The following is a 23,541-nucleotide window of genomic DNA, read 5'->3' on the forward strand; positions in this document are numbered from 1 at the left end:
GTGCCTGACATGAGTACAGAGCCAAAACTGACCGGCTGCTGTTTGATGCTACATAATAACTTTATTAAAGAAAAGCCCAGAAAGATGCTGGTCCTCAAATGCAGGCAAACGTGGGTGTTCAAGGATCCGGGCTGTGCTCCTCCTCATGCTCTGCTGGCTGAGGGAGGGGGTCTCTCTGCTGCAGCAGCTCCTGGAGCCGGGTAAGGACTGTACAGGTAGTGGGGAAGCTGTTCCTCTAGGAAGGGGGTACAGGGAATAAAGCTGAGCCCTGCCGTGCCAGCAGCCCCTATTGAACCCAGCTTACATGCAGGGAGAGGCGGCGCAGCCCCTGCTTCCCCCCAGCTCCCTCCTGCTGCTGCCCCTCCACTGCAGCCAGCAATGCACGCAGGCCACGCTCCGTGATGCGGTTGTCTGTGGAGGGAGGAAACAACCATGGGGGGGATAGAGCTGCTCTACAGCCAGCCCCCCCCCCCAGCCTCACACTCACAAGCCAGGTTGAGGTTGAGCAGCACTCGGTTCCCAGGCAGAATGACGTTGCCATCTTGGTGCCAGGCTGGCTCCAGCAATGGGTGGATGGGCTCAGGTGGTTCCAATGCCTGGGTATATTGGGAGGGGTCTTGAGGATGCAGGGGCTGCAGCAGAGGGTGTCCCCCCAACCTAAGTCCCACCGTGCTGCTCACGTCGATGCTGTGCTGCTCCTCGATAACCCTTGCACCACGGCCACGTCGGGTGTCTAAGGAAACTGACACTGCAAGGAAGAGCAAAGTGGGAGCAGCTGAGCCAGGAGCAGCCCCCAGCACGTTCCCCCCAGCACCCTCAACTCACACTTCTTGCTCTGCTTGATGTCGTCCTTCCGCAGCCGGTCCTGCAAAGGGGCAGAGAGCTCAGCCCCACTGCACCCCTCAGGCAGCACTGTAGGACCCCCCCCCAACCAATACTGGGAACTGGGGAAACCGAGGCACAGCTCCAGCACTGCCTTCAACCCAATCAGGGCTACCCAAAGACTCCATGTTGAGACCCCCGCACACCCCATCTCCTCACCTTCTTTTTGGTTGAGCTCTTGCCCTGTTTGGATGGAGACAGCTTGCCTGCAACATCACTGCCATGCAGGCTCAGGGCACGACCACTGAAAGGTTCAAACTGCTTGGAGATGTCATAAGGAAGGATGCTCGGGGATAGGGGTCCCAAAAAGGTAAAGCCCCCATCCCATACCCAATGCTTACTGCACGGGGCTGCCCCTGTTTCTCCATCAGCAGCCTCCTCCTCTCCACCACCTCCGCATGCCTCAGTTTGAAGGGCTGCAGCACCTCTGCCAGCTTCTGGGCTCCAATGTCCCCAATGCGGTTGTGGCCCAGGGACAGGGAAAGCAGTGAGCGATTCCAGCGCAGCCCCTTTGGGGGTGGGATGAGGAAGGGGCTGAGAGGAGGCATAGGCAGCTCATGGCATGGGGGGGGAGAAGGTGCTGGGAGGGGATACAGGCAGCATTCAGCCCCCCCATGGCCCTGCTGCCCCCACCTCAGCAATGTGCTCTGCACCCACGTCTGTGATGCAGTTGAAGCTGAGGACCAGAGAGAGCAGGCTGCGGTTGGAGGAGTTCATGGTGGAAAGGCTTTGACCCAGAAGCTGTGCAGCCGTGTCACCAATGCAGTTGTTGCGCAGAGACAAGTGGGACAGCCTGGGGGGGGGGTACAGGAGGGTTGGGAGACATTGGGGAGGGGGGGTCACTTTGTAGCTGGGGACACTGTGCAAAGGGCAGAGCCTGGCACTCACGTGCTGCTGGCCCCTATCAGGACATGGAAGGAGTGTTCTGGCAAAGGGTTCCCCTCCAGAGTGAGCGACCTGTGGGGTCAAACAGCACTGATATGCCCTCAATTAATGACAATGAGACCTTCAGCATCCCCCCCCCCCCTCAAACCTCTCCCAGCCTACCAGAGCTGGGGGCAGCTTGCCACCATCGTGCCCACTGTAGGCAGCATGCTGTCAGTCAGCCCAGCACTCCAGAAGCTGTGAGGACAGATGCATCACTCGGCCATCACTGAGCAACTGGCCTGGGGGGCCACCCTCCACATACTCACTTCAAGGCTTTCAGATTGCCCAGGGAGGGCAGACATTTGTTGAGAACACCCAGCATCTCCTCTTCCACTTTCCAGCCTGCAGGATACAAGTGATGGGATCCAGTCATCCAAAGGGCTGGGGGTGGCGGCAGGGAGAGGACTGATATAACTCACTCCTCCTCCCCACTGCTGTTTCCCCACCTCGCAAGAAGACTTTGCAGACGCTCTTCGGGTCGTCGTTCTGCAGCTCCACCTGGATGCAGCGCTCTCCAAGACTGCAGTGCTCTGCACCCTCAGCTATGAGTAAAGCAGCACCTAAGGAACCAAACCTACCTCCCCCACACACACCTCCCTGCCCCCCCCCCAGCTACCCCCAGCCCCACACCTGCTGCAGGGGAAGGCCTCACAGTGACCTTAGGAATGGAGGTGATGCCAGCCAGGGTGCAGAGCTCAGTCAGGTCCTGCTCCAGGAGCCCACAGCACTGGTACTGCTCTGAAAGGGAACACGGGGTGTAAAGGAAGCCCCCCTTCAGCCCCACCTGCCCCCTTATTTCACCAGGTTCAGCCTTACCAGCGCTTTGCTCAGCTCTCTGTTCGCTCTCCATCTCCACAGTCACCGGGAGAGTCTAATACCAGGCAATACAATCCCTCTGCCACCATATACAGGCAGTTTAAGCAGGGTGTGGGGTTTAAGTTACCCCCTGAGACAGAGGATGTTACAGAGGTTCTCAGTGATGAGGGTGAACTGTGGGGGCTCCAATGGAGCAGCTGAGGAGCCCAGATTGGACCCACCTCACCAAGGCCCCATTATAACACACGAGATGGGGCCAATACTGAGAGGGTGGCGACTGAGTGGGTATAGGGGGGGGCTCACTTAAATGGGACGCCGTCCCAGCAACGGCACAAACAAACACCGCAACGGGGAGCAACCGCCTCCGGCTTCTCGCTTTTATAGGCGCCGCGCCTCTGCTGAAGCACCATTGGCCCATTTCTGAGCCAATCGATGGCCTCTATCAGCCTCCAATCCAGCCAATCACCGCGTGCAATTTGGATCCGTCTTTCGGACCATTGCTGGGCACGTCGTGGCAGCCCCACCTCTGGGCCCCGCCCACTGCCACCATCGGACCAATCACCGCGCGCGCTTTCAATCCGTCGTTGGGGCATCGAAGCTCCGACCCCTTCCGCCCCCCCCCCATTCACTCTCCGTGCCGAGCTGGGCGCTGCCCCGATTCCTTCTTGGGACTCGTGTTGCTGCCATCCCGCGGCCATCGCTGCTTTGTGCCCATCATGGCTCCCTCCCCGCTCCCCTCCCTCCTTCCTCTCCCTCTCACACGACTCCTGAAGACCCCGTTCCCAAAGCCAACCCGGCTTTATTCACACCATTACCCCGAGGGGCTGCAGGGACAGCCCCCATAGTTGGGGTGGGGGGGTCCCATCCTGCGTAGACCCCCGGGCTGCCCGCTGCCACCTCGCGGTGTCTCCGCTGTAGGGCAGCCGTTTCCCGTCCACGTGTCGCGATGTGAGGAAGGGGGAGAGGGGGGGGGTTGAGAAGGGGGAGGGTCCTCAACGATCCTTCCTGCGGAGGGGGGGGGACGGCGGGTGGCGGACGGGGGGCACGTCGTAGTGACTGGGGATGTGGCTGTTCTTAGGCGAGTCGTAGTGGCTCAGTGCTGCACCCTCTGCCCCCCCCGGGCTGCTCTCTGTAGGGAGAGAAGGACAGTGGGAGATGGGAGTCTTCCATCCCCAAGGCTGTGCCACCCCCCATCTGCCCTTCAGTCCCCCCCCCGTCGTACCTTCCTCGTTGCTGTCTGGCTCCTCCAAGAGCCCGATCTCTGCGTAGGACATCTCTCGTTGCACCGGGGACTTCATTTCCATGTAGCTGCCCTCGGGGGCCTTGGCCAGAGGTGAAGGCACATCCTTGATGGTGGCATAGGGGTTCTCACTGGCCAGAGAGCTGCCGCTGGCCCTCAGCCCCTCCTGGGGGTGTTCTGTGGGTGACATAGAGAGATCCCCATCACCAATATAGAAAGCATGGCCATGCCCGCATGGGTCCTATTCACATCCCTTCCACCTTTTCACTCTCCATCCCATCCCCATCCCCTGTTCACAGTCCCATTGGTACCCGTGCTGTAGTACTTCCCCAGGCTGCAGGTGTAGCTGTAGCTGTAGCTCCGGTCCATCTGTCCCCCACCTGAAAACCAAGCACCATGAGAGCCAGGAGGGGCAGGGGTCCCATTGGTCCTCCCCCACCTCCCAAAGCTCCCCCTCCCCCCCCCAAATGCAAGGCTTCCACCTTCCCAGGAGCAGCCCCCTCATACCCCTGGGTCCCTGTGGTGGTGCCCCCATGTGCTTCCAGTCAGGAGGAAGGGTGGCATTGCCTTCAGGGCCATAAGGCCTCTCTACACCATGGAAGGGCTGGGAGCTGGGGACCTGTAGCCAAAGCAAGAGACCCCATAGCTGCAGGGCTACCAGCAGTGGTGCCAGGCTGCACCGTGCCACCATGCTGTGCCATACCTTGAGGGAGCTGGCTCTATCCTGGCTGCCAGGGGCAGGCAGAGTGCACTGGGACAGCGTGTGATAGCTGGGGTTGGAGTAGTAGTGCGTGTGGTTCGGTGGCACATCTAGGGGACAGACATCAGCCCTGGTGCCAGGGAGACCCGGAGCCACATCCCAGTGTGCTGCTCACCTGGTACCACGTACTCAGAGGTGTCCATCCGTCCTGCTGTGTATGCCACAGCCAGGTGCCTGTTCTCCTTTCCCTTCTGCCGGTGACGGTAGCACAGTGCCACAGCCACCACGGCCACCAGCAGAGCCACCAGGGCCACCAGGCTGACCACCATCCCCAATGTGCTGTAGGACAACGGGGGGGCTGGCACGATGGTATAGGGCTGATCGGGGTTCCCTGTAGATGTAGGAGACAGGGACGGTCCTTAGGAGAGGTGGGGAAATGGCCCCCCCATCTTGCCCCCAGCCTCTCCCATGCCTGCTCACCAGCTTCACAGTGGGGTCCAGTCCTGCCTGGGGCACATGGGCACATCCCACTCACGGGGTGGCAGGTGGCATTGTGGGGACAACGGCACAGCTGGTCACACTGCAATCCAAAGGTCCCTGGGGGGCACTCTACAGGGGGACAGGGGGTGGGTGGCCTCATATAGCTCCATACAGCTCAGACAGCGGCCCCAAATCACTCCCCAAAGACCCCCAGGCTGCACCCTGGGGGTGCACAGAGCCACAGCAGCACGGGGGGGGGGGGTTTCCTACCTTCTTCACAGCTGGTTCCTGTCCATCCTGCAGGGCAGTGGCACGTCCCCTCAATGGGGTCACACGTCCCCCTGGGGTGGCACTGGCAGCGTTGGGAGCAGGCATCCCCCCAGGAGCCGGGTGTGCAGGCTGGTGGTGGGGCCAGGGGATGATCAGCCCCCCATGAAGCCAGTCCCCATCCTTATCCCCATATCCCCATACTCACGCTGGGAGCAATGGGGGCCGCTCCAGCCTGCAGCACAGAGGCAGGCACCGGTGGCATGGTGGCAGGAGGAGCCATTGGCACAGGAGCAGCTCAGCGCACACTTCTTCCCATAGCGGCCAGGAGGGCACTCTGCAGGCATGGGGTGCTGTGAGATGAGCGCACCCAGCCTCAGCCCTATGGAGTTCAAGGGATGGGGAGAACCCCCCTGTGGGGCACTCACGGCGCTGGCATGTGGGGCCACGGAAGCCTGGGGTGCAGGTGCAGGATCCATCCTCAGGAGAGCACGATGCTCCATTGCGGCACGCACAGAGCTGGCGGCAGCCTCGGCCCCAGGAGCCCTGCGGGCAGCTCTGCTTGCACTGCAGCCCTATGGGCAGCAAGAGCAATGAGGGACAGGGGCAGGACACAGGGGGGTATCCCCACCCCAGCTCCCTCACCTGTCCACCCAGGCAGGCAGTGGCACTCTCCAGTGATGGGGTCACAGCCATCTGCATGGGCACACTCGCAGCGCTGCCCACAGCCAGCACCAAATGTCCCATTCTGGGGTTCAGGGATGAGATCAGCATTAGGGAGGGTGGCACTGGGGTTCCAGTGCTGTGGGGGGGACGCTCACCGGGCAGGGCTGGTGGCAATGGGGACCGTGCCATCCTGGGGTGCAGCTGCAGACTCCACTCTGGGCACTGCAGGTGGCTCCGTGGGCACAGTTGCAACTCGCATTGCAACCAGGGCCCCATGTGCCATCAGGACACGGTGTGGAGCAGTCAGGTCCGTGCCAGCCTGCAGAGCGAGAGGGTAAAGGGATGGGCACGGGGATGGCCACACATCACCCCAGCTGTCTCCATCCCTCCCTTGCTGTGTGCCCACCTTCCTTGCAGATGCAGGAGCCATCGATGGGGGAGCACGCAACACCACGCTGGCAGGAGCAGCGCTCAGAGCAGTTCACCCCAAAGGTGTCTGAAGGGCACAGGGAGGAGCAGTGCTCATCCTGGGGGGAGGGTAAGTATGTGGGGGGGGGGACTGTGAGATGGCAGCATCTCCCTACACACAGGGTTGTGAGGCTACAAACCAGCCCACTGCCTTCCCTTGGTGCAGTGATGCTGGAGGCAAGAGGGGTGACCCCAAAATCTTGAGCTCCCAGGAGATCCACCTGGATGCTATGAGGGCCCTCCATGCTGAGCTCTCCCCTAAGGATGCCTGGACCCCAAACTACCCCCAGGGATAACCAGACCCCAAACCCATTCAGAAGGTGCCCTGAGGGTGTCCTCCCCAAGGATCCCTTGACCCCCATGTCCCTCATCACTGCTCCCCATGCCCTCCCCATATCCCTGCAGCAGGAGCAGCTCGAGGACGCACCGTGTAACCAGGAGGGCAGTGGCAGAGCCCGGTGGTCCCATCGCAGGTGCCCCCATTGAGGCAAAGGCAGAGCTGTAGGCAGCCAGTCCCAAAGGTGCCGGGGGGGCAGCTTTCATTGCAGAAGAGCCCAGCCCAGCCAGGGTGACACGAGCACTCACCAAGCAGTGGGTGGCAGCTGGGGTCATCCACTCAGCACCCAGATCTCCCAGTCCAGGCACTGGGAGTACTGGGAGAGGGCCATGCGAATGATGCGGGGGACAAAGGGAGGGCACATCACCTACCTCTGGCTGTGCTGGGGGTGACAGAGGCAGTGGCTCTGGCACTGGATGCCATAGAGGCCGGGAAGGCAGCGGGGCTCCTCACAGCGGCTGCCCTGAAAGCCAGCCTCACACAGGCACGCACCATCCACATGGAAGCACTGTCCCCCATTGGCACAGTCACAGCTCTCCTGGCAGTCCTGCCCGTACCTCCCCACTGGGCACCTCTCCCGGCATCTATATGGGGAACATGGGGGGGTGACACAGCCCCATGGTGGCAACCAGACCCTCCCTCTCTGCCCCAAGCTGAGACCGTGCAGCTTGTTGCATGCCAGGCTGCCTCCAGGTCCTGCTCGGGCAGCATCAGGTCTTGGTTGCCCCCATCCCCTGTGCACCCCATCCCTGTGTACCCCTTTGCATCTGCTGCTGCCACTCCAGCCCCCTGTGTGCCTTCACCCCACATCCCCCATCCCTCATTCCCATGCTTTCCCTGTACCTCACTCCCCATCTCCCCCAGCCCCCTGCCTCCCATGCCCCATCCCCACTCACTGCTCTCCAGTGTAGCCAGGTGCACACCGGCACTGCCCCCCAAGGGGGTCACAGACGCCCCCGTTGTGGCAGCGACACTCCCCCTGGCAGCTGGGACCGAAGCGCCCAGGGGGGCACGGTATGGAGCAGATATCCCCCTGCCACAGAGTGGTGCAGTCAGCAGGGTCAGAAGGAACCCCATACCATGGGCAGGAGGGGGCACATCCCACCTACCATCCATCCATGGGGGCAAACGCAGGTGCTGGAGCCGGGGGGGTGGCAGATACCTCCATTCTGGCAGGGGCAGTGAGTGCTGCACTGTGTCCCCTCGGGGCACAGCACCTCACAGCTGCAGGGAAAGCAAGCTTTGAGGAAGCAGACAGAACCCCCTCCCCTCTGGGCACCGCAGGGACCCTCACTCACAGTGGGCCAGCAAGTCCTGGGGGGCAGAGGCAGGCACCAGTGGAGGCGTTGCAGGGGGCTCCATGGCTGCATGGGCAGTGCAGGCGGCAGTCGGGGCCGTAGAAGCCAGGTGGGCAGGGCTGGTGGCACAGTGGGGGGGTGAAGCCAGGGGGGCAGGTACAGACCCCATTCAGGGGATCACAGGGGGCCCCATGGTGGCAGTCACAGCGGTGCTCACAGTCCTGGCCCCACGAATGCTCATCACACTCTGCATGGGTGAGAACAGTGCTGTGTTCCACGGCCCAGGCCCAGTCACATCCCTATATTCACCTCCATCCCAAGCCCACCCCAAGCTCAGCCCATCCCCAACTCCATCCCCATCGCTGTTCCCATCTCATCCCCAGCTCCATCGCCATCCCCATCTCATCTCACTCCTTTCCCTCTTCACCCCCAGGACATCTCACCACACACCCTCACAAAACCCCACAGCTCCACTCCATCCCCCCAACCCAGGGGTCTCTATACCCCCTCCCCACTCACCACTGGAGCAGTCATGTCCCCTCCAGCCCGGCTCACATTGGCAACGCTCAGGAGCCACACATCGCCCATGGACACACTCCTGGGTGCAGCGTGCTGCAAGTACACAGCTGGGAGGTGAGCAGGGGACAGCCCAGGACCCCCCCCTTGCCCCCCATCTACCCCACTCACGGACACAGGCGTCCCTGCTCTCATAGTAGCCCAGGCAGCACTGGTAGCGCCGGCGGTAGTCGGTGCGCACCGCCTGTCGGTACTCAGTGCGGTACACAACCCTGTGCCAAAAGCAGAGCTGTAAGGATGAAGTGCAGGGGGACACCCCTATGTGAACACCCCACACACACACACTCAGACATGGGGCACCATCCAATGGGACAGCCCCCATTAGCCATATGGGACATCATCTCATTGGCCACAGGACAGCCCTGCAGCAGCAGGGCAGGGGAGCTGGGCACCAGGATGCTCCATGCAGTGGGGTGAGTTTGGGGGGGGCTCAGCCCTCACCTTTGCTGAGGGCAGGGCTGTGACTGTCTTGGTGTCCCAGTGCAGGGCTCAGTGGAGGTCACGATGTGAGGTTTGGTGTACGACTCCTTCACCGCTGCTGTAAAACTGTTAAGGGAGAGGGCACAGGGTGGTAGGTGGTCCCATAGGTAACCCCAACCCGGTGTCCGCAGCACAGCTCCTACCTCTCCCAGTAGCTGCAGACATTGGGGTCGCTGGGGTGGAGGGCAGCCAGGAGGCAGGCGTGCAGTGCCAGTATCACAGTCCTCAGCACCATCCTGCATGGAAGCACTGAGCCAAGCTCACACACATTGCTCTCCCTTTCCCCACCCACCGCCCCCGGCCCCGGCCTCCCCGCGGGGCTGGGTCTGCATTCCTGCATGCGGGGGAACGGCTCTAACCCAGCCTGACTGCCAAAGGGAAACTGAGGCACAGCCACACGGGTGGCCTCGGTGCTGTGTGAGCCCCACGGATAGACAGAAGTGCTGTGGAGCTGTGCCCATCCTGCCCCATAGCATTGCACATCCCCCCCTCTGCCATCACTCAGCCCTACCTTACAGCTGCTCCTGAGGTGGGCTCTAAAGACCCCATCCTGGGGATGGCTCCTCTCCCACAGCACTGGGGGCAGCCCACGGATTGGGGCACTGGGTGGCACCAGGGTGACCTGTCCCTGGGGATAGATATGGAGCACTGAAGGCATAGGGAAAACTGGGGACATTGGGCTGACCCATCCCCAAGGCTGGATGCAAGGCAATGGTTGACATCAGTTTGCATTGGGGCCACCAGGCTGAACTGTCCCCGGGGCCAAACACGGGGCACGGGGGGACAGCGGAGATGCATCCTGGCATCTCCCTGCCCCTCAGATCCACTGTCCCATCTCAGGGACGTGGGGATGGGAAGGAGTTAACCCCCAGGCCCTGGCAATCTCCCTGCATGGCCCCGTTTCAACGCTGCTTCTAGTATTTATTTGCCGTTGCGTTTCCTGGATCCGCCAGGCTGTTGCTCAACCGGGCTCAGGACAGGCTCTGGGAGCACAGCCAGCTCCAAACGGGGCCACACACTGCAGCATTTCGGGGTGCATTGGGGCTTCTGCAAGACCCAGCAGGAGAGGATGGCAGGGACCCTTGAGCTGCTCCCATTTGACACCAGGACCCCAATCCAACGTCCTTGAGCAGCACAGAGTGCCCTGAGCACACAGCAATATGTTTTGGGGGGGATGGCTGCAGCTCTCCGATACGCACACATGTGCTGCAGGAGGAAGCAGAGGTTTCCTGCCCTTCGCAGCTGGATTCATGGATTCACAGCCATTTCCTCCATTACTGGGGGACACCTCAAGGTGCCACCCCCAATGTCACCCTCCTCCTCCTCCCTGTGGGGCTGCTCTGCCTCCATACAACAACACAGTGAGAGGTGAGGGGTGACCCCACCAGAGCAGCCCTTCTTTGTCCCAAAGCAGCACCATTATATTTTTTTTTTCTGCTGGAAAAAGTGTTTAGTCAGAGAGTTTCCCCCATTTCCCTTCAGGTCCCAAAGGCCGTTTCCAGGGTGAGTAATTGCTCACCCGTTTTCTGAGCCTCCCATCTCACAGCTCTCCTCCCCAGTTCGGGACCCCTGAGCCCTCCCCATGGTCCCATCCCCACTCCAGTAAACCCACGCGCTGGGGGGGGGGGCTGGGGCCCCAGTGCTGCTGAGAACAACAGGAACCGCTCAGAGATGCTGGCAGGAAAAGCAAGGAGTCATCAAAACGCGGCCCCATCTGGTGCTAATTGGGATGTGGGGGTCAGGATACCCAGCATTGTCCTAAGGGCACCACAAAGACCCCTAAGAGCTGCTCTTGCGCTGCCCCACAGACACTCTCAGACCCTTCTCCAGAGCAAGGAATGGTTTGTCCTCATCCATAGGAGCTCCAATCCCATCTGGGGACAGGGACAGGGTGGCATAGACGTGCCTCAGCCCCACATCACTCTCACACCAGGGTGGTCACATCCCAGAGACCCACATCCTCCTGCTTTGAACTAGGCAGGAGGAAGAGAGGAGAGAGGACATCCCCAAGGATTGGGGACAATTATCCACACCACCCTCCTCCTCCCCTCTTCCCAATCCAGCTCCTTGCCTTTTTCCTCCCAGTGTGACACAGGTCAGAGAGCATCGCCCGCAGGCACTGGGACCCACAGCCCTACATTGTGCTGCATGGGAAGATGGGGCTGAGGGCAGGGATGTGGCTCCTGCACTGTCCCCACTGAAGACACAGTGCCCGGGAAGGGTCCCACTATCTCTGTCCTGTTGCTTCCTACACCGCGGGCTGACGTGTTTCCTTCATGGCATCGTGAGGACACTGTGGGGACGGGGACAGGGATGGGGACATGGGAAGGGATGGGGACAGGGTCCACTTAGAGTCAGTGTCAGCTCTGAGGTCACTGCAGTGTCACCACTCCATCCCACGCACCCCCTGCCGTTCCCATGTCACCTAGGGCACCCCACAGCGCCCCACTTCCCCCCAACAGGACCAAGACCCCCCTTGGCCACCCCAATAGGACTCCAACCCCCGGACGGCGCTTACCGGGACCCTCACCTGGCCGGGTCGGGACGGGACTGGAAAGGACGGGACGAGGCCGGTGCTGCCTGAGCTCTGCGTGTTGGAGGCTCAGCGCGGCCGTCGGAAGCAGAGGGAGGGCCTGGAGCAGCTCTCAGGAAGTTTGGACTCAGAGACAACTGCGGAAAAAGGGGGGGGAAAAAAATCAACCAAAAAAAAAACAAAACACCACTTTTTTTTTTTTTTAAACTTTGCTGGCCAGAAACCAACAGGTTTGGAACAAAAACATCACCGGGGCGGGGCGGCCCCATAGGGACAACCCCGGGTAGGTCCGGTCCAGGCGGCTCTGCGGGGCGATGCGGGAGAGGATCCGCATCCCTGGCGGCCCCTGGCGATCCCTGCGGTGCCGTCGGGTCGAGCTTTGGGGGCTGCGGGTATCGAGCGTCCCCCGGCCGAACAGCAGCATCTGGTGGCGGCTGCGAGCAGAGCCGGGCTGAGAGCAGAGCTCGCCTTGACGCGGTACCGGCTTGAGTTGTGCTCGCATCCCGGCCAAGCATCATCCCCGTGTTGCAGCATCCCTACAGCCCAGGATCCTCGCCAAACGTCATTCCCACGCCCTGGTATTCCCGGCAGTATCTCAGCCCTGCAGCACAGGCACACGTTGTGCTGGCATCCTCAGTATGCATCACCTTGGGATCCACGCTGTGCATTACCCATCAGTGTGGGTTCTCATGCTGTGTGCTATCCCTGCACCCCAGGCTTGCATTTTCCTTTCTTGGGCACATAATCATCCCAAATTTAGGCTCTCTTAGCCATGCAGCACCCCTGCATCCCAGGAACACATCATCCCTACATCATGGGATACCCCAACACGCAACCCTTCCCCCCAGCTCTCTGCCCATGTATCACCCTTTATCTTGGGCTCCCCACCCACGTCTCATCCCCACACAGCAGCCCTGTGTTGGGGTCCCCACACTCAGCCCCAAACATCGCCCCCTCCCCTTACCCAAGCCTTTTCCCCTCTCCCAGCAAGCACGTACATTAGCTGGCCTCAACTGATGTCAAGACGCCATTAATTGCCTCTCCTCGTTACAGTAATAGCTCTAATCACTCATAACGATTTTCACATCCCAGCGTGGCTTTACTGCTCCCCCCCCTTCCCCCCCCCCCCCCCCCCCCAGCCCACTCGGGCTCCATTAGGATGCAGCCCACCCGCAGCCACAAGGGCTGCCCCAAATGACTCTGCTTGGAGCAGGGTACAGAGGATGAGGACACAAGGATTGCAAATTGAGGACAATGGGACCAGGATGGGGACACTGGAGCTGGGAACTGGGCAGAACTGACCCCCCTCTGCTGCTCTTAAATAAGGCATCTCTGTGGTCACCAGGAAATGCTGCTCTGGGACACTTCAGCAGCACTTCAGCTGCGCCTCATTAGTGTCGAGATGCCTCTGCAGCCCCCCTTGAGACCTCCAGGCCAGGGGGAACTGGGCCCACAAGTGCACTTAGGAGACACACAGGGTCCGGTCAGTGCTCATCCGCCCCAGGACCCGTGGCGCCGGGATGCAGCTGCAGCCCCACATCCATCACCACCATGATACGGTCCTCCTAAAGTGGGAAACCTCAAACTGGGCAATCCCATATACAGTCCCTGTAACCAAGCAGTCCCCAGGGTCTCCTCCTGCCCCATCCCTGTGGGGTGCCTTACAAAGGCATCCCTGGCACCACAGATCCATCTGAGGTTGGAGCACAACCAGCTCCATGGGCAGCACTAGAGGTACCCCGGATTCAGGCAGGATGAAGCCACACCATAAAAAATCCCTTTGCATCCCCATTGGATGCAGGATGAGGTTTGGGACCCTGGCAGGGCCCTGTCCCCAGCTCAGCTGCTGTGCTTCTAAGAAAGGAACTTTTCCAAGGAGTAGAGCCGTTAATTACCTCATTGCCAGAGTCCATTACTGTTCCCCCTGGAGCAGCTGAAATGGAGAAACTGTGGGGTGGGGATAAATCAATCAGAGCTGCACACACTTCTAAGAGCGGGGCTTAACCCTTCCCTTTCTACCCTATAGGGAAATCAAGGCACAACCTCAGGGAAACCCACACCAGATCCCCCCTCCCCCCCCCCCCCCCATACACGTGGTGCTCTCATACCGCCATGTTCAGGTTCATTTTTGGGGCAGTTTGGTTCTTTTCCAGTGCTTGGACAGCTCGTGGCCGCTGCTTCCCCTCTGAGGGAACAGTATTGACCTAAAGAGACAATTTGCAGTGCAGCGCTGGAAAAGCTCACAGTTGTAATCTTGTTCCTTCCTCAAATTAGATAAGAGGGAAAAGCCATAAATCAACGCAGGCAGAGATTAGAGAACCCCAAGGAAGGAGGGCACTCTCCTCTGGCCATGCATGAGTGGAGACACTGCCACCACCTCATGAATAATGGCTGTATGTGGGGCACCACTTGCACCCCTCCCTTTCCCCCGGTCCCAGCAGAGCTCTGGGGCTGAACAAGGGGACAGAAGCCACAGCCTCACTGCAAAGCAGCTGTTTGCACACCTGCATGGCAGCCCTAAGGCTCACTGCCTCACTTTCCCCATTGGATCGGAGCTGGCATTGGGTGCCACCCATTTTGCTGGCCAATACATCCCATCCCCTGGGCTGGCAGCTGGAGCTGTGCCCTCTGCAGGGAGGGGATCACAAGCGTTGGGTTATGTGCCATGGACACTGGGGATGGCTCTGGTTTCCTACTGCTTCTGCTGTGCTGTATGCAGCCCTGGCCATCCTGCATGGTACAGCACCACAGCAATGCACCGTGGCACAGTGCTGCTCCATGGCACGGTGATGCATCATGCCTCAGTTTCCCCAGGTCTCCTCTTCCTTCTCCTTATCTCAGGTCACTGTGGGTAACAAAGGAGCTGCCAGGGCCCAGCCTGCACTGCCTAATTAGCCAGATGAAATCAATTCTGCTCCATTACAGTCAGATCCAGGTCTCAAACATTACCAAGGCGGCTGGAGAGCCCTGGGAAGGATGATTAAGTGGACGCTACAGGGCATTTGATAACCCCCATGGCTCCGGTGACAGTGTGTGGGGAAGGGAGGGCTTTGCCCTTTGTTTGGGGGTTTGGCTTCTTCATCCCTTTGTGCTCAAAAGGTCCCCACCCCACATCTCTGGCACAGGGACCCACCCACTGTGAACAGCCCCAAGTCGGCCAGAGGGTCCCTGAAGTGTCCCCATGTCCATCTCTGGGCTGGGGACAGCATCTCCCTCACCTGCACCTTGGCTTTGCACATCCTCACTCCTTTTCTAACCCAAACCAACCCCTCAGCACCACCAACCCATTGCCATGGAGTGGGACAAGCCCTCCCCATGCCACCACATCCCCTCTGCTCCTCTTCCCCTGTCCCAAAAAGCTCTTCTTCCTCCCCAGAGCACCTCCCTCTCCCAGGCACCCAGCAGACACTCCATGGGCAGCCAGCTGGCAGCACAGCAGAGAAGTGGACAATTTTATTACTGACCAGGATCGCTGCAGAGTGGGGAGAGCACGCGAGGCACCCACCCAGCCAGGCGCTGGGATGGGAAGGGATGGAGCAGCCATGACACTGAGCAGCCAAGTGCCACCCATGGGGCTGAGGGTCCTGGTTGTGTCCCTCCAGGGGCAAACCCACAGTGGGGAAATGCCACAGCTCCAGCCCTCTATGGAAGCAGCTCCAGCCCTACAGCCCCCCCCGGGGGTCTCGCTGTGACAGATGATTTAAGCCCTATCCAGCATCAGGGCATCAGTCCAGGGTGGGGGGACAGAGGGAGCAGTGCTAGAGCACTCCAGCCAGCCTGGGGGTGATGGGGTTCCCTCTCAGCCCAGGATGTCCAGGTAGATGGGAGGGGTCTTGACCAGGGCCTGCAGACGGCTGTGGATGTCCTGGATACGCTGGCGCTGCTGTGGCTCCCGTTGCCAGCAGCTCTGCATGATGTCATACACCTCAGAGGGACACGTGCGGGGCCGCTCCAGCTCCCGGCCCTGCGTGATGCACTCGATGGCCTGTGGGAGCAGGGGGACATGGAGCCCACAGGCAGCACCCAGACCCCACAAAGCGAGGGGGTTCCTCGCTTTCCCCTATCCCATGTGTGGACACGGTGCCAAGCCCGGCTTCACTCTCATCCCCATGTGCAGACCCCATGTTGAGCCCACCTCGGTGTTGGAGAGTTGGTACCAAGGCTGCTTCCCATAGGTGAAGATCTCCCACAGCACCACACCGAAGCTCCAGATGTCGCTCTCAGTGGTGAACTTGCGGTACAGGATGCTCTCAGGGGGCATCCAGCGGATGGGCAGCATGGTCCGACCGCCCACCTGCAGAGCAGAACCATCAGTGTGTACCCCCCTCCCCCCCCAACCCTTCCCCTCCCTGCTGAGTGCTCAGCAGCGCCATTAAATATGGATGGGGTTGGGGAAGGGGCAGCAGATGAGATGGAAATTTGAGGCAGGGAGGGTGTGGAACTCACCCGGTAATAGTCGGTGCTGTAGATATCACGGGACATGCCAAAGTCCCCGATCTTAACCACCAAGTCGTGGCCCACCAGGCAGTTACGGGTGGCCAGGTCACGGTGCACGAAGTGAAGGGATGCCAGGTAGACCATACCTGAAGCTATCTGCGTGGCAATCTGCAGCATGTGGCTCAATGTCAGCTGCCCGCAGGGCTGCCCCTGCCCTTGGTCCAGGATCTTGGCATCTGGCCCGTGGGATCTAGCAGGGCAGAGGGTGCTCAGTGTGTATGTATGTGTGTGCCTGTATGCAGGGAAAAGGTGTGCAGGCGTGTGCATTTGTGCCTGGAAGTGCTGTGTGTGTGTGTTTGCACATGTGCTGGGAAATGCTGTGCGTGCAGCCATGCAAGGTGCAGTACATGTGTGTGCATGCATGGTGGGGAAGGGAGTGCATGTGTGTGTGCATGCCTGCAGGAAGGCATTACATGTATGTGCACATGTGTGTAAGATGAGGACAGAGAGGGCTGTGTGCATGCTGGGGAAGTGTGCAACCATGCCAAGGAAAGCTGTGCACGTGTGTGCATGCATGCTGAAGAACATACAGATCGACCTGTGTATGCATGCATGCAGGAGAAGCCAGGCATGCGAGTGCACACATGCATGCATACGGTGCTAGTGCACACACAGGAGCACCCACAGCAAGGAATCCCATGCACGCACACACCAGGAATGCTGTGCACACATCGGCAGCACTGAGCTGTGCATCACTGGGTGCCAGGAGGTGTGAAAGCAGCAGGAGTTGCACAGAGCCAGGGTGCGAGCAAGCCGGGGGCTGCACACTGCTTTGATGCCCAGTGCTGCTGACAGCCGGGCCGGGGAGGCCGGGCCGGGAGCAGGGGGCTCTGCTCGGCAGAACCATTAATGCCAAGTCCCATAACAATAATCATAAAAGCCACGTCTCAGAGCTCATCGCGTGGCCACTAAAGCGATGCCTCTGGCAGCCCCCCCGTCTATCAGCAATACCTGGGGGGCCAATCGAAAAGTCTCTGCTTATTCCAGCTGATGGCCAATCTCTCTCTATTTAAGCCTCTCAGACAGCTAATCTAATCAATATTGCAAGGAGGGCTGCATTAGCAGCGAGCGCAGAGCGGCTGTCTGAGCCGCGCTGATGGAGCGGGGAGGGGGCGAGGGGCCGGACCCACCTGAGGAAGCGATTGAGGTCTCCGTGCTTCATGTACTCGAAGACCATGATGAGGGGCTCACCCTCGGTGCACACGCCGTAGAACTTGACGATGTGTTCGTGCTGCAGCACCGTCAACAGCTCCGCTTCCCGTTGGAAGTCGAGCCGTGCGCTCTCGGTCACCTCCTTTAACGCCTGCAAGCACACAGCGTTAACCTGGCACTGACCATCCCGGGACCCTCATCCCATGACCCCCTCCCCCCCAACCCCTCACCTTCACAGCCACCAACGTCTTCTCCTGCTCTGGGAGGAGATGGGAACACTCAGCCAGGAAGACTTTCCCAAAGGCTCCCTCGCCCAGCTCCCACTTGAGCACGATGTCACGGCGCTGCACGTGGTGCACACCTGGGGGACCCGCATCCATCAGCCCCGAGCTCCCACCACAGGAGGACACTGGGGAGCAGTGGGGGGATGCTGAGGCCCCCCAGCCTTACAGGCGTTGCAGAAGTACTGCGGGTTCTCGATGAAGTTGCTCTTCAGCCCGTCCAGCTTGCTCTCTGTGGAAGACACGGGGCTGCTGCCCAGGTTCATGAAGTGCAGTGACATGGCCAGATCGTCCTCCTGGGCCAGCACGGCTGAGCCTGCAGGGACAAGGACACATGGATAGGGCCATCACAGAGGGGTGAGGGGTGCTTTGTGCAGCAGTGCCAGGTGCTGCCGAGCATCCCCCCCCCCTCCAGCCCCGGGGGAAGCCAGTGCGATCAAACCCATTTGCAGGCTGAATCCATTCCAGGAGTGAATTAGCAGCTGCTGCCCGCACTGCTTGGCCCCGGCGGGGACCCATTGCCACCCAGTGCCCCAGTGGGTGCCAGGCAATGGGGACCCATGAGGACCATTGCCCCATGGCTGTGCCCCTACCCTGTGCAGGAAGAGGGGACTCACGGTTAATGCCAAACTTGGAGCGGCGCCCGCACTTGTTGAGTGCAATGAGCATGACAGAGAGGAAGAGGGAGGCGAAGACAGCCAAAGCCACAGCCACAGAGACCTGGGGACAAAGGGAGTGGTGAGGATGGGGCTGGGGTCCTACTGCAAAGCCCTTCTCCAAGCCCTGGAGGTGATTGCAATTCTACTAGGGAAACTGAGGCACAGCGGAGGGCAGGAGGCTGCCTATACCCCCTCCCATCCCTCTGGTTTGCTTTCACTTTAAGGACTGTTTTGCTTTCCCATAGGTGTCCTTGTGTCCCCTACTCCAAATCACAGGGCACCCCATCCCAGCCAAGCCCTCACCCCAAATGTGTGCTCGTCCGCTGTCTCCATGGGGCCTTCCAGAGAGCTGTTCCTGGTCCCTGTGTGGGGAGAGGGCACAGGGTGAGCATGAAGTGGGGCCACATCCTCACTCCTGCACAGTTACTGCAGCCTCATCATTGGGTTAGCTCCAGTAACCACAGCTGGGAGGTCATAGCAGGGGGAGCAACATGCCCCAGCACTCACCCAGTGGAGATATGGACACTGCGCAGCATGGGAAAAGCAAAGAGCACACATTAACCACCTCCCCCCAATGAGAGAGTCCCACGTTTCCTTCCCACTCCTTGGGGAAACTGAGATACGTGTGGGGGGGGGGGGGGACAGAACCCCTGGGCAAGGTGGGAATAGAAGGTTTGGTGCCCCCCTGTGTCAGGATTGGGGCAGCACATCTTCAGCCCCACCGTGACGCACCGGGGATGGGCTCCTCAGGGCTGAAGCTGAAGGGGTTATCCATGAAGCGGCCCTGGATGCTGCGGGTGGCTCTGCCCAGGGGGTTCTGCACCACCAGGGTGTAGTTGCCGTTGTTGACATGTGTGGGGCGGTTGAGCTCGAGGCAGCCGTGCAGTGTGGTGGAGTTGGGCTCATACTCCACAATGCGCGTGCGGATGAAGGGCCCCTCAAGCAGCACAGTGCCATTGAAGAGCCAGAAGATGCTGGGTGCTGGGTTGCTGTCCACTGAGAAGGGGATGCACCAGTAGTGCTGAGGAATGGCCTCTTGCAGGAGCAGAATCACTGGCGGGACTGTGGGGACAGAGCTGCCTGTGTCCCCAAACATGCATCCCCAAACATATGACCCCAAAGCCGACCCTCATACCACCCCTGGACCCCCCCAAACCCTTTTCCTTTCCCCATCCCCTGGGTAGCTTACAGGTGACATTCAGTATCACGCTGTCCTCTGCCAGCCCCGCTGCATTCTCTGCCCGGCATGTGAGGTCCTTGTGGTTCAGGTTGGAGGAGATGTTGTTGATCTCCAGGACAAGCTCCCACTCTGAGAGCTGCAGGGAGCACCGGGATGGGGTGAGCACATCCTAAACTGAGGGGGATGTTGCAGGGGGACGACGCTCCTGGAAGATCCCCGCCATGCCCCAAGCCTTGCCTTGGTGACAGATGGCTCTGATCCCACGTCAGGGAGCACCCACTCCCCAGCAGCTGGTGGCTCGCCCCAGATGTGGCAGGTGAGGTTGATGTTGTCCCCTTGACGCAGCACCACATCGGGGTGCTCAATGTGAGCGGTGGGAGGCTCTGCTGAGGAGAGATGAGCTGTCCCCAACACTGTCCCTGCCCTCAATGGGCTCAGGGTTGGGACCATGTTGGAGTTGGATCCCCTTGTGCCACCTACCACAGCCGTGCAGGGGATGGCTGCCCAGAGCCACAAGCATGCTTCCCTCCCAGCAGGTCAGAGACTGGTTGCCCAGCTCAGCACGGCTCCCATCCTGCCACAGCTGCAGCCAGCGGATCCCACAGGAACAATTGAAGGGGTTTCCCTCCAGGATGCTGAGATGGGGAAAGGACACGAGCTGCACGCAGCTCATCTCCAGCTGCACCAATCCCAGTTGCAAGGATGGATGGCTTGCACCCAGAACTGCATTCTGCACAGATGCCACGCTGGGTGTGTTGTGCTGTCCCCATCCCTGTCCCTGTTCCCATCCCTTTTGTGAACACACAGGGCTGTCAGAGCTGCAGATCTGCAGCTGGGTCTCTATGAGCACTCCCACAGCCACTGGTGCATCCCCAGCCCTGTCCCTGCTCCCATATCCCCCCAGAGCCACATCCCCAGCCATGCCCCATGCTGTGTCCCCTCCCCATGGCACTCACAGCTCCTGCAGGGGCAGATGCTGGAAGGTTTTCCAGGAGAGACTGGTCAACGCATTGAAGGAGAGATTCCTGCGAGCACAGACCCCATCAGCCTCCCTTCCACCCCAAGTCCCCTCATTCTGCATCATCCTCACACACAGGGCTCTGTCACATGCTGGGGATGGAGCTGTCACACCATGACCAAGCAGAAGCACATGCACCAGGCTGGCTGCCAGCCCAGCCTTTGGGTACCCCTTTCAGGGACCTCCATGATCCCTGTGGTAGGTTTCCCTCCCCCCCCCCCCCCACTTTCCAGCATCCCCTCCTGCATGGGGCTGCACTACACAGAGCTCCCAAGGGGCTCCAGCCTCAATCAATGGTTTCACATTCAGCAGCACAGCCCCACGCGGTCCCTCTGGATTGAGTTTTGCTGCTGGGCAGTGGGACAGCATCGATCCTCCCTGAGTGCAGGGGACAAAGCCACCCTGTGCAGGGATGAGTGCCCTGAGGGGGTTGACATGCATAAGGATGGGGACCTGAGCCCTAGAAGGGGGTTACTCACACATGGCTCAGCCTGTGGGTGTCCTGGAAAGCATCGTCAGATATGTGCTGCAGCCCCGAGTTGGAGATGGTGCTGGGGGAGGCAAGGGCTTAAGCACACACAGTAGGAACCCTGTCCCCATCCTCCCCATCCCACCCCAGAGGGCTCACAGGTGCCTGAGGTCTGACAGCATCCTGGTGTCATCCCGAGTCAGAGATGTCAGCAGCGGTTGGTTCTCGATGATGCTGGAAGGCAACAGTGCAGCAGGCAGGGGTCAGGCCCCCATTTTGGGATCACCACTGCCAGAGCAGGGGGATCAGCCCTAGGATGGGGACAAGGACAGAGCCAAGCTGCCCCTCAAGGCCTCAGTTTCTCCCGGTCTGAGCTGGGACACTGGGGTCAGAGCTGAGCTCCCAGAACCCACAGTCCCACCCAGAGAATGAGCTGGCCCAGCCTCAGCCCCATTCCCCCAAAGCCCCTCCGTGTGTCCCCACCTCTCCCTGCACCCACGGTGCCTCATGATGCAATGGCGGTGCTGAGAAACAGCCTGTTACCCCACTGCTCCTTTTCCTAAGGAAATCCCCTTTGGGAGCCAGTGTGGGGTTTTCCACCCACCCCACCCCCAGGTCATGATGGGGATGAGGGAGACACAACAGAGGGATGGCAAGTGGTCTCTTAAGGGATCACCATCCACCCCACCCTGTCAGGCAGCAAACAAAGAGCTGGCAGCGCCCGCAGCATCTCCCAGCACGTGGAGAAACTGAGGCAAGGATGTTTGCAGCAGCCGCCCCAGCAATGCAGCAGTGCAGCAGGGTGAGGACCCAGGAGCCCAGACACCTTGGTGACAACTAAACTGTCACCACACACCCTTTCTCCCTCCTCATCCCAGCACACAGCAGAGGGTGAATGGAAGAGAGATGCCCCAAGCCAGGCAGTGTGGGTTCCCAAACCCCTCCTGCACCCCAGATGAATGCCAGCACGGTCGTGTTCTCCCCATGCTGGCAAATCATCTTTCTTGGATCCAGAGGGTTAGGGGCTCAATTCCCACTCAGCTTCCCAACCCACAAGCCTTGGGCAGCAGGACAGCATCATCATGGTGGGGACAAAGAGCCCAGTCTCCTCCTGCACCCCATCACCGCCCACCTCCGCATGGGCACTCCCTGTCCGTGGACCCTGCTGCACCCCAGCCCTATTCACATCCCACAGGAGGGGGTAAAGAACTGTCCTGAGTCCCTCCCTCATTCCCTGTGAGTCCATAGCAGGGATTCCCCCCACCTTTGCACCCCAACAACCCCCCTCCAGGCTCCCCAGCCCCATCAGTGACCCAGCACTATCCCAGTGCCACCACCATGTCCTCCAGTCCCACCGCCCTCATCATTGTGTCCTGGCCCAAATGCCCTGACCCCCACTGCCATCCTCTTTCTCATCTCATCCTCATCCTGGCCTCACTACCCAGTCCTGTCCTTATCTTCTTCCTCATCTTCATCCCCAGTCCCCATCTCCATCACTAGTCCCATCCCTGCTCCCTCTCCTCCCCATATGACTCCATCCCCAGGTCCCCATCTCATCGCGGTCCCTCTGCCCGTCCCCACTCACACGTCGTTGGGGCGACTGGTGCCCAGCAGCAGGGCGCTGAGGCTGCTCACGGTGAGGGGCTCCCGGCAGTGCAGTGTACGGGATGCGGGACAGCGGCAGTGTGCGGGGCAGGCGGGAGGAGCGGCGGCTCCCGGGGGCAACAGCAGCGCAGCCAGGCACAGCCGGAGCCAGGCGGGCAGCATCGCGACCCGGGGCCGCTCCGGGACCGCCGCCCTCGCACTTCACCACCGCACCGGAGCCCACGAGCGCGGTACCGTGAGGGACCAGCGGGTTAAAAGCGGCGCCCGGTCCGGCCTCCTGGGGAGGGGCCAGCGGCTCCCCCGCCCCGACTCTGCCCGCAGCCCCGCACCGCACGGTGGCACCGGGAGGGTGCGGGATGGGAGCTCGGACCGCAGGTGGGGAAGGTAGAATTGGGATTCTGCCCGCACTCTGCCCGCACCCTGCCTGCAATGCTCGCGCTCTGCACCTTGCCCAAGCTCTGCTCTCGCTGTGCCCGCAGTGCCCGCACCATCCACACCCGTGCCCCCGTTTGTAAGAGGCGGAGGACACCTCCCACTGCCCCTCCCTGCACTCAGGGCCATCAGGAGCACCCCCTCCCCCAGCTCTCCCATCACTCTCCCAAAATGCCACAGCTCTGAGGCTCCCTCAAGCCCCCAGTTACATCGGGGTGTAGAACTGGGATGGTTGGTGTCCTCAGTTGTCTCACCTTCTTGGGACCCTCTTTGTGAGAGGAGAGCAGAGCATGGCTGGTGGATCCCCATCTGCCCCCCATCGCCCCAATCTCACTCCCTGCCTTATAGCAGTCGAACTCACGTGTGCTCTGAGTTTGGCACATTCTCAGCCTGAATCCCACCCTCAGTGCTCAGCCCTGAGCACCAAGGGACTGGGATGGGGACAACAGGGACCTGCGAGACCCCCCCCCCCCCCTCCCCCGACAGACATCCCGGTCTGAGTTCCCCTGTCAGACAGCCACCGCCTCGCGAATTCCTCTGCTTTGACGTTTTTTCCCCAGAACCGCCTCCGGCTCAGG

The 23,541-nt window shown here is 60.6% G+C and overlaps 3 protein-coding genes across 5 annotated transcripts; all 3 read right to left on the bottom strand.

Annotated features, from left to right (window-relative positions):
• Positions 1-110: 110 nt before the first annotated feature.
• LRRC71 (leucine rich repeat containing 71) lies at positions 111-2,950 on the bottom strand. The gene is made up of 14 exons (XM_072358469.1): positions 2,626-2,950; positions 2,440-2,547; positions 2,256-2,351; positions 2,076-2,151; positions 1,930-2,004; positions 1,771-1,839; positions 1,516-1,675; positions 1,213-1,391; positions 1,042-1,126; positions 826-865; positions 669-748; positions 488-596; positions 305-411; positions 111-235 (listed from the first exon to the last, which is right to left on the bottom strand). The coding sequence occupies exons 1-14, from the start codon at positions 2,657-2,659 to the stop codon at positions 119-121; spliced, it is 1,335 nt and encodes a 444-aa protein (XP_072214570.1). The 5' UTR covers positions 2,660-2,950; the 3' UTR covers positions 111-118.
• A 473-nt stretch (positions 2,951-3,423) lies between these two features.
• PEAR1 (platelet endothelial aggregation receptor 1) lies at positions 3,424-11,797 on the bottom strand. 3 transcript variants are annotated; one of them, XM_072358389.1, is made up of 24 exons: positions 11,668-11,797; positions 9,649-9,765; positions 9,281-9,373; positions 9,099-9,203; positions 8,769-8,869; positions 8,601-8,693; positions 8,082-8,328; positions 7,893-8,007; positions 7,680-7,816; positions 7,155-7,367; positions 6,874-7,048; positions 6,385-6,505; positions 6,134-6,297; positions 5,958-6,060; positions 5,741-5,887; positions 5,521-5,649; positions 5,316-5,444; positions 5,046-5,174; positions 4,741-4,956; positions 4,569-4,675; positions 4,373-4,484; positions 4,177-4,245; positions 3,848-4,042; positions 3,424-3,754 (listed from the first exon to the last, which is right to left on the bottom strand). In XM_072358389.1, exons 2-24 carry the CDS (start codon positions 9,684-9,686, stop codon positions 3,618-3,620), a joined length of 3,075 nt encoding a protein of 1,024 aa, XP_072214490.1. In that variant the 5' UTR covers positions 9,687-9,765; positions 11,668-11,797; the 3' UTR covers positions 3,424-3,617. The 3 variants fall into 3 exon arrangements, with proteins under 3 accessions (XP_072214490.1, XP_072214492.1, XP_072214493.1); XM_072358391.1 differs by having other exon boundaries at positions 11,656-11,737; XM_072358392.1 differs by lacking the exons at positions 4,373-4,484; positions 4,569-4,675.
• Positions 11,798-15,469: 3,672 nt separating this feature from the next.
• Positions 15,470-22,693, bottom strand: NTRK1 (neurotrophic receptor tyrosine kinase 1). Its single transcript, XM_072358348.1, has 17 exons — positions 22,512-22,693; positions 21,086-21,160; positions 20,937-21,008; positions 20,396-20,464; positions 19,920-20,074; positions 19,677-19,822; positions 19,449-19,575; positions 18,992-19,321; positions 18,767-18,784; positions 18,563-18,621; positions 18,218-18,320; positions 17,770-17,916; positions 17,550-17,680; positions 17,298-17,470; positions 16,117-16,357; positions 15,806-15,964; positions 15,470-15,655 (listed from the first exon to the last, which is right to left on the bottom strand). Exons 1-17 carry the CDS (start codon positions 22,691-22,693, stop codon positions 15,470-15,472), a joined length of 2,373 nt encoding a protein of 790 aa, XP_072214449.1.
• Between the last annotated feature and the right edge of the window lie 848 nt (positions 22,694-23,541).

This window comes from Excalfactoria chinensis, chromosome 31 (assembly GCF_039878825.1).
Source record: "Excalfactoria chinensis isolate bCotChi1 chromosome 31, bCotChi1.hap2, whole genome shotgun sequence".
In the NCBI taxonomy this organism is placed as follows: Eukaryota; Metazoa; Chordata; class Aves; order Galliformes; family Phasianidae; genus Excalfactoria; species Excalfactoria chinensis.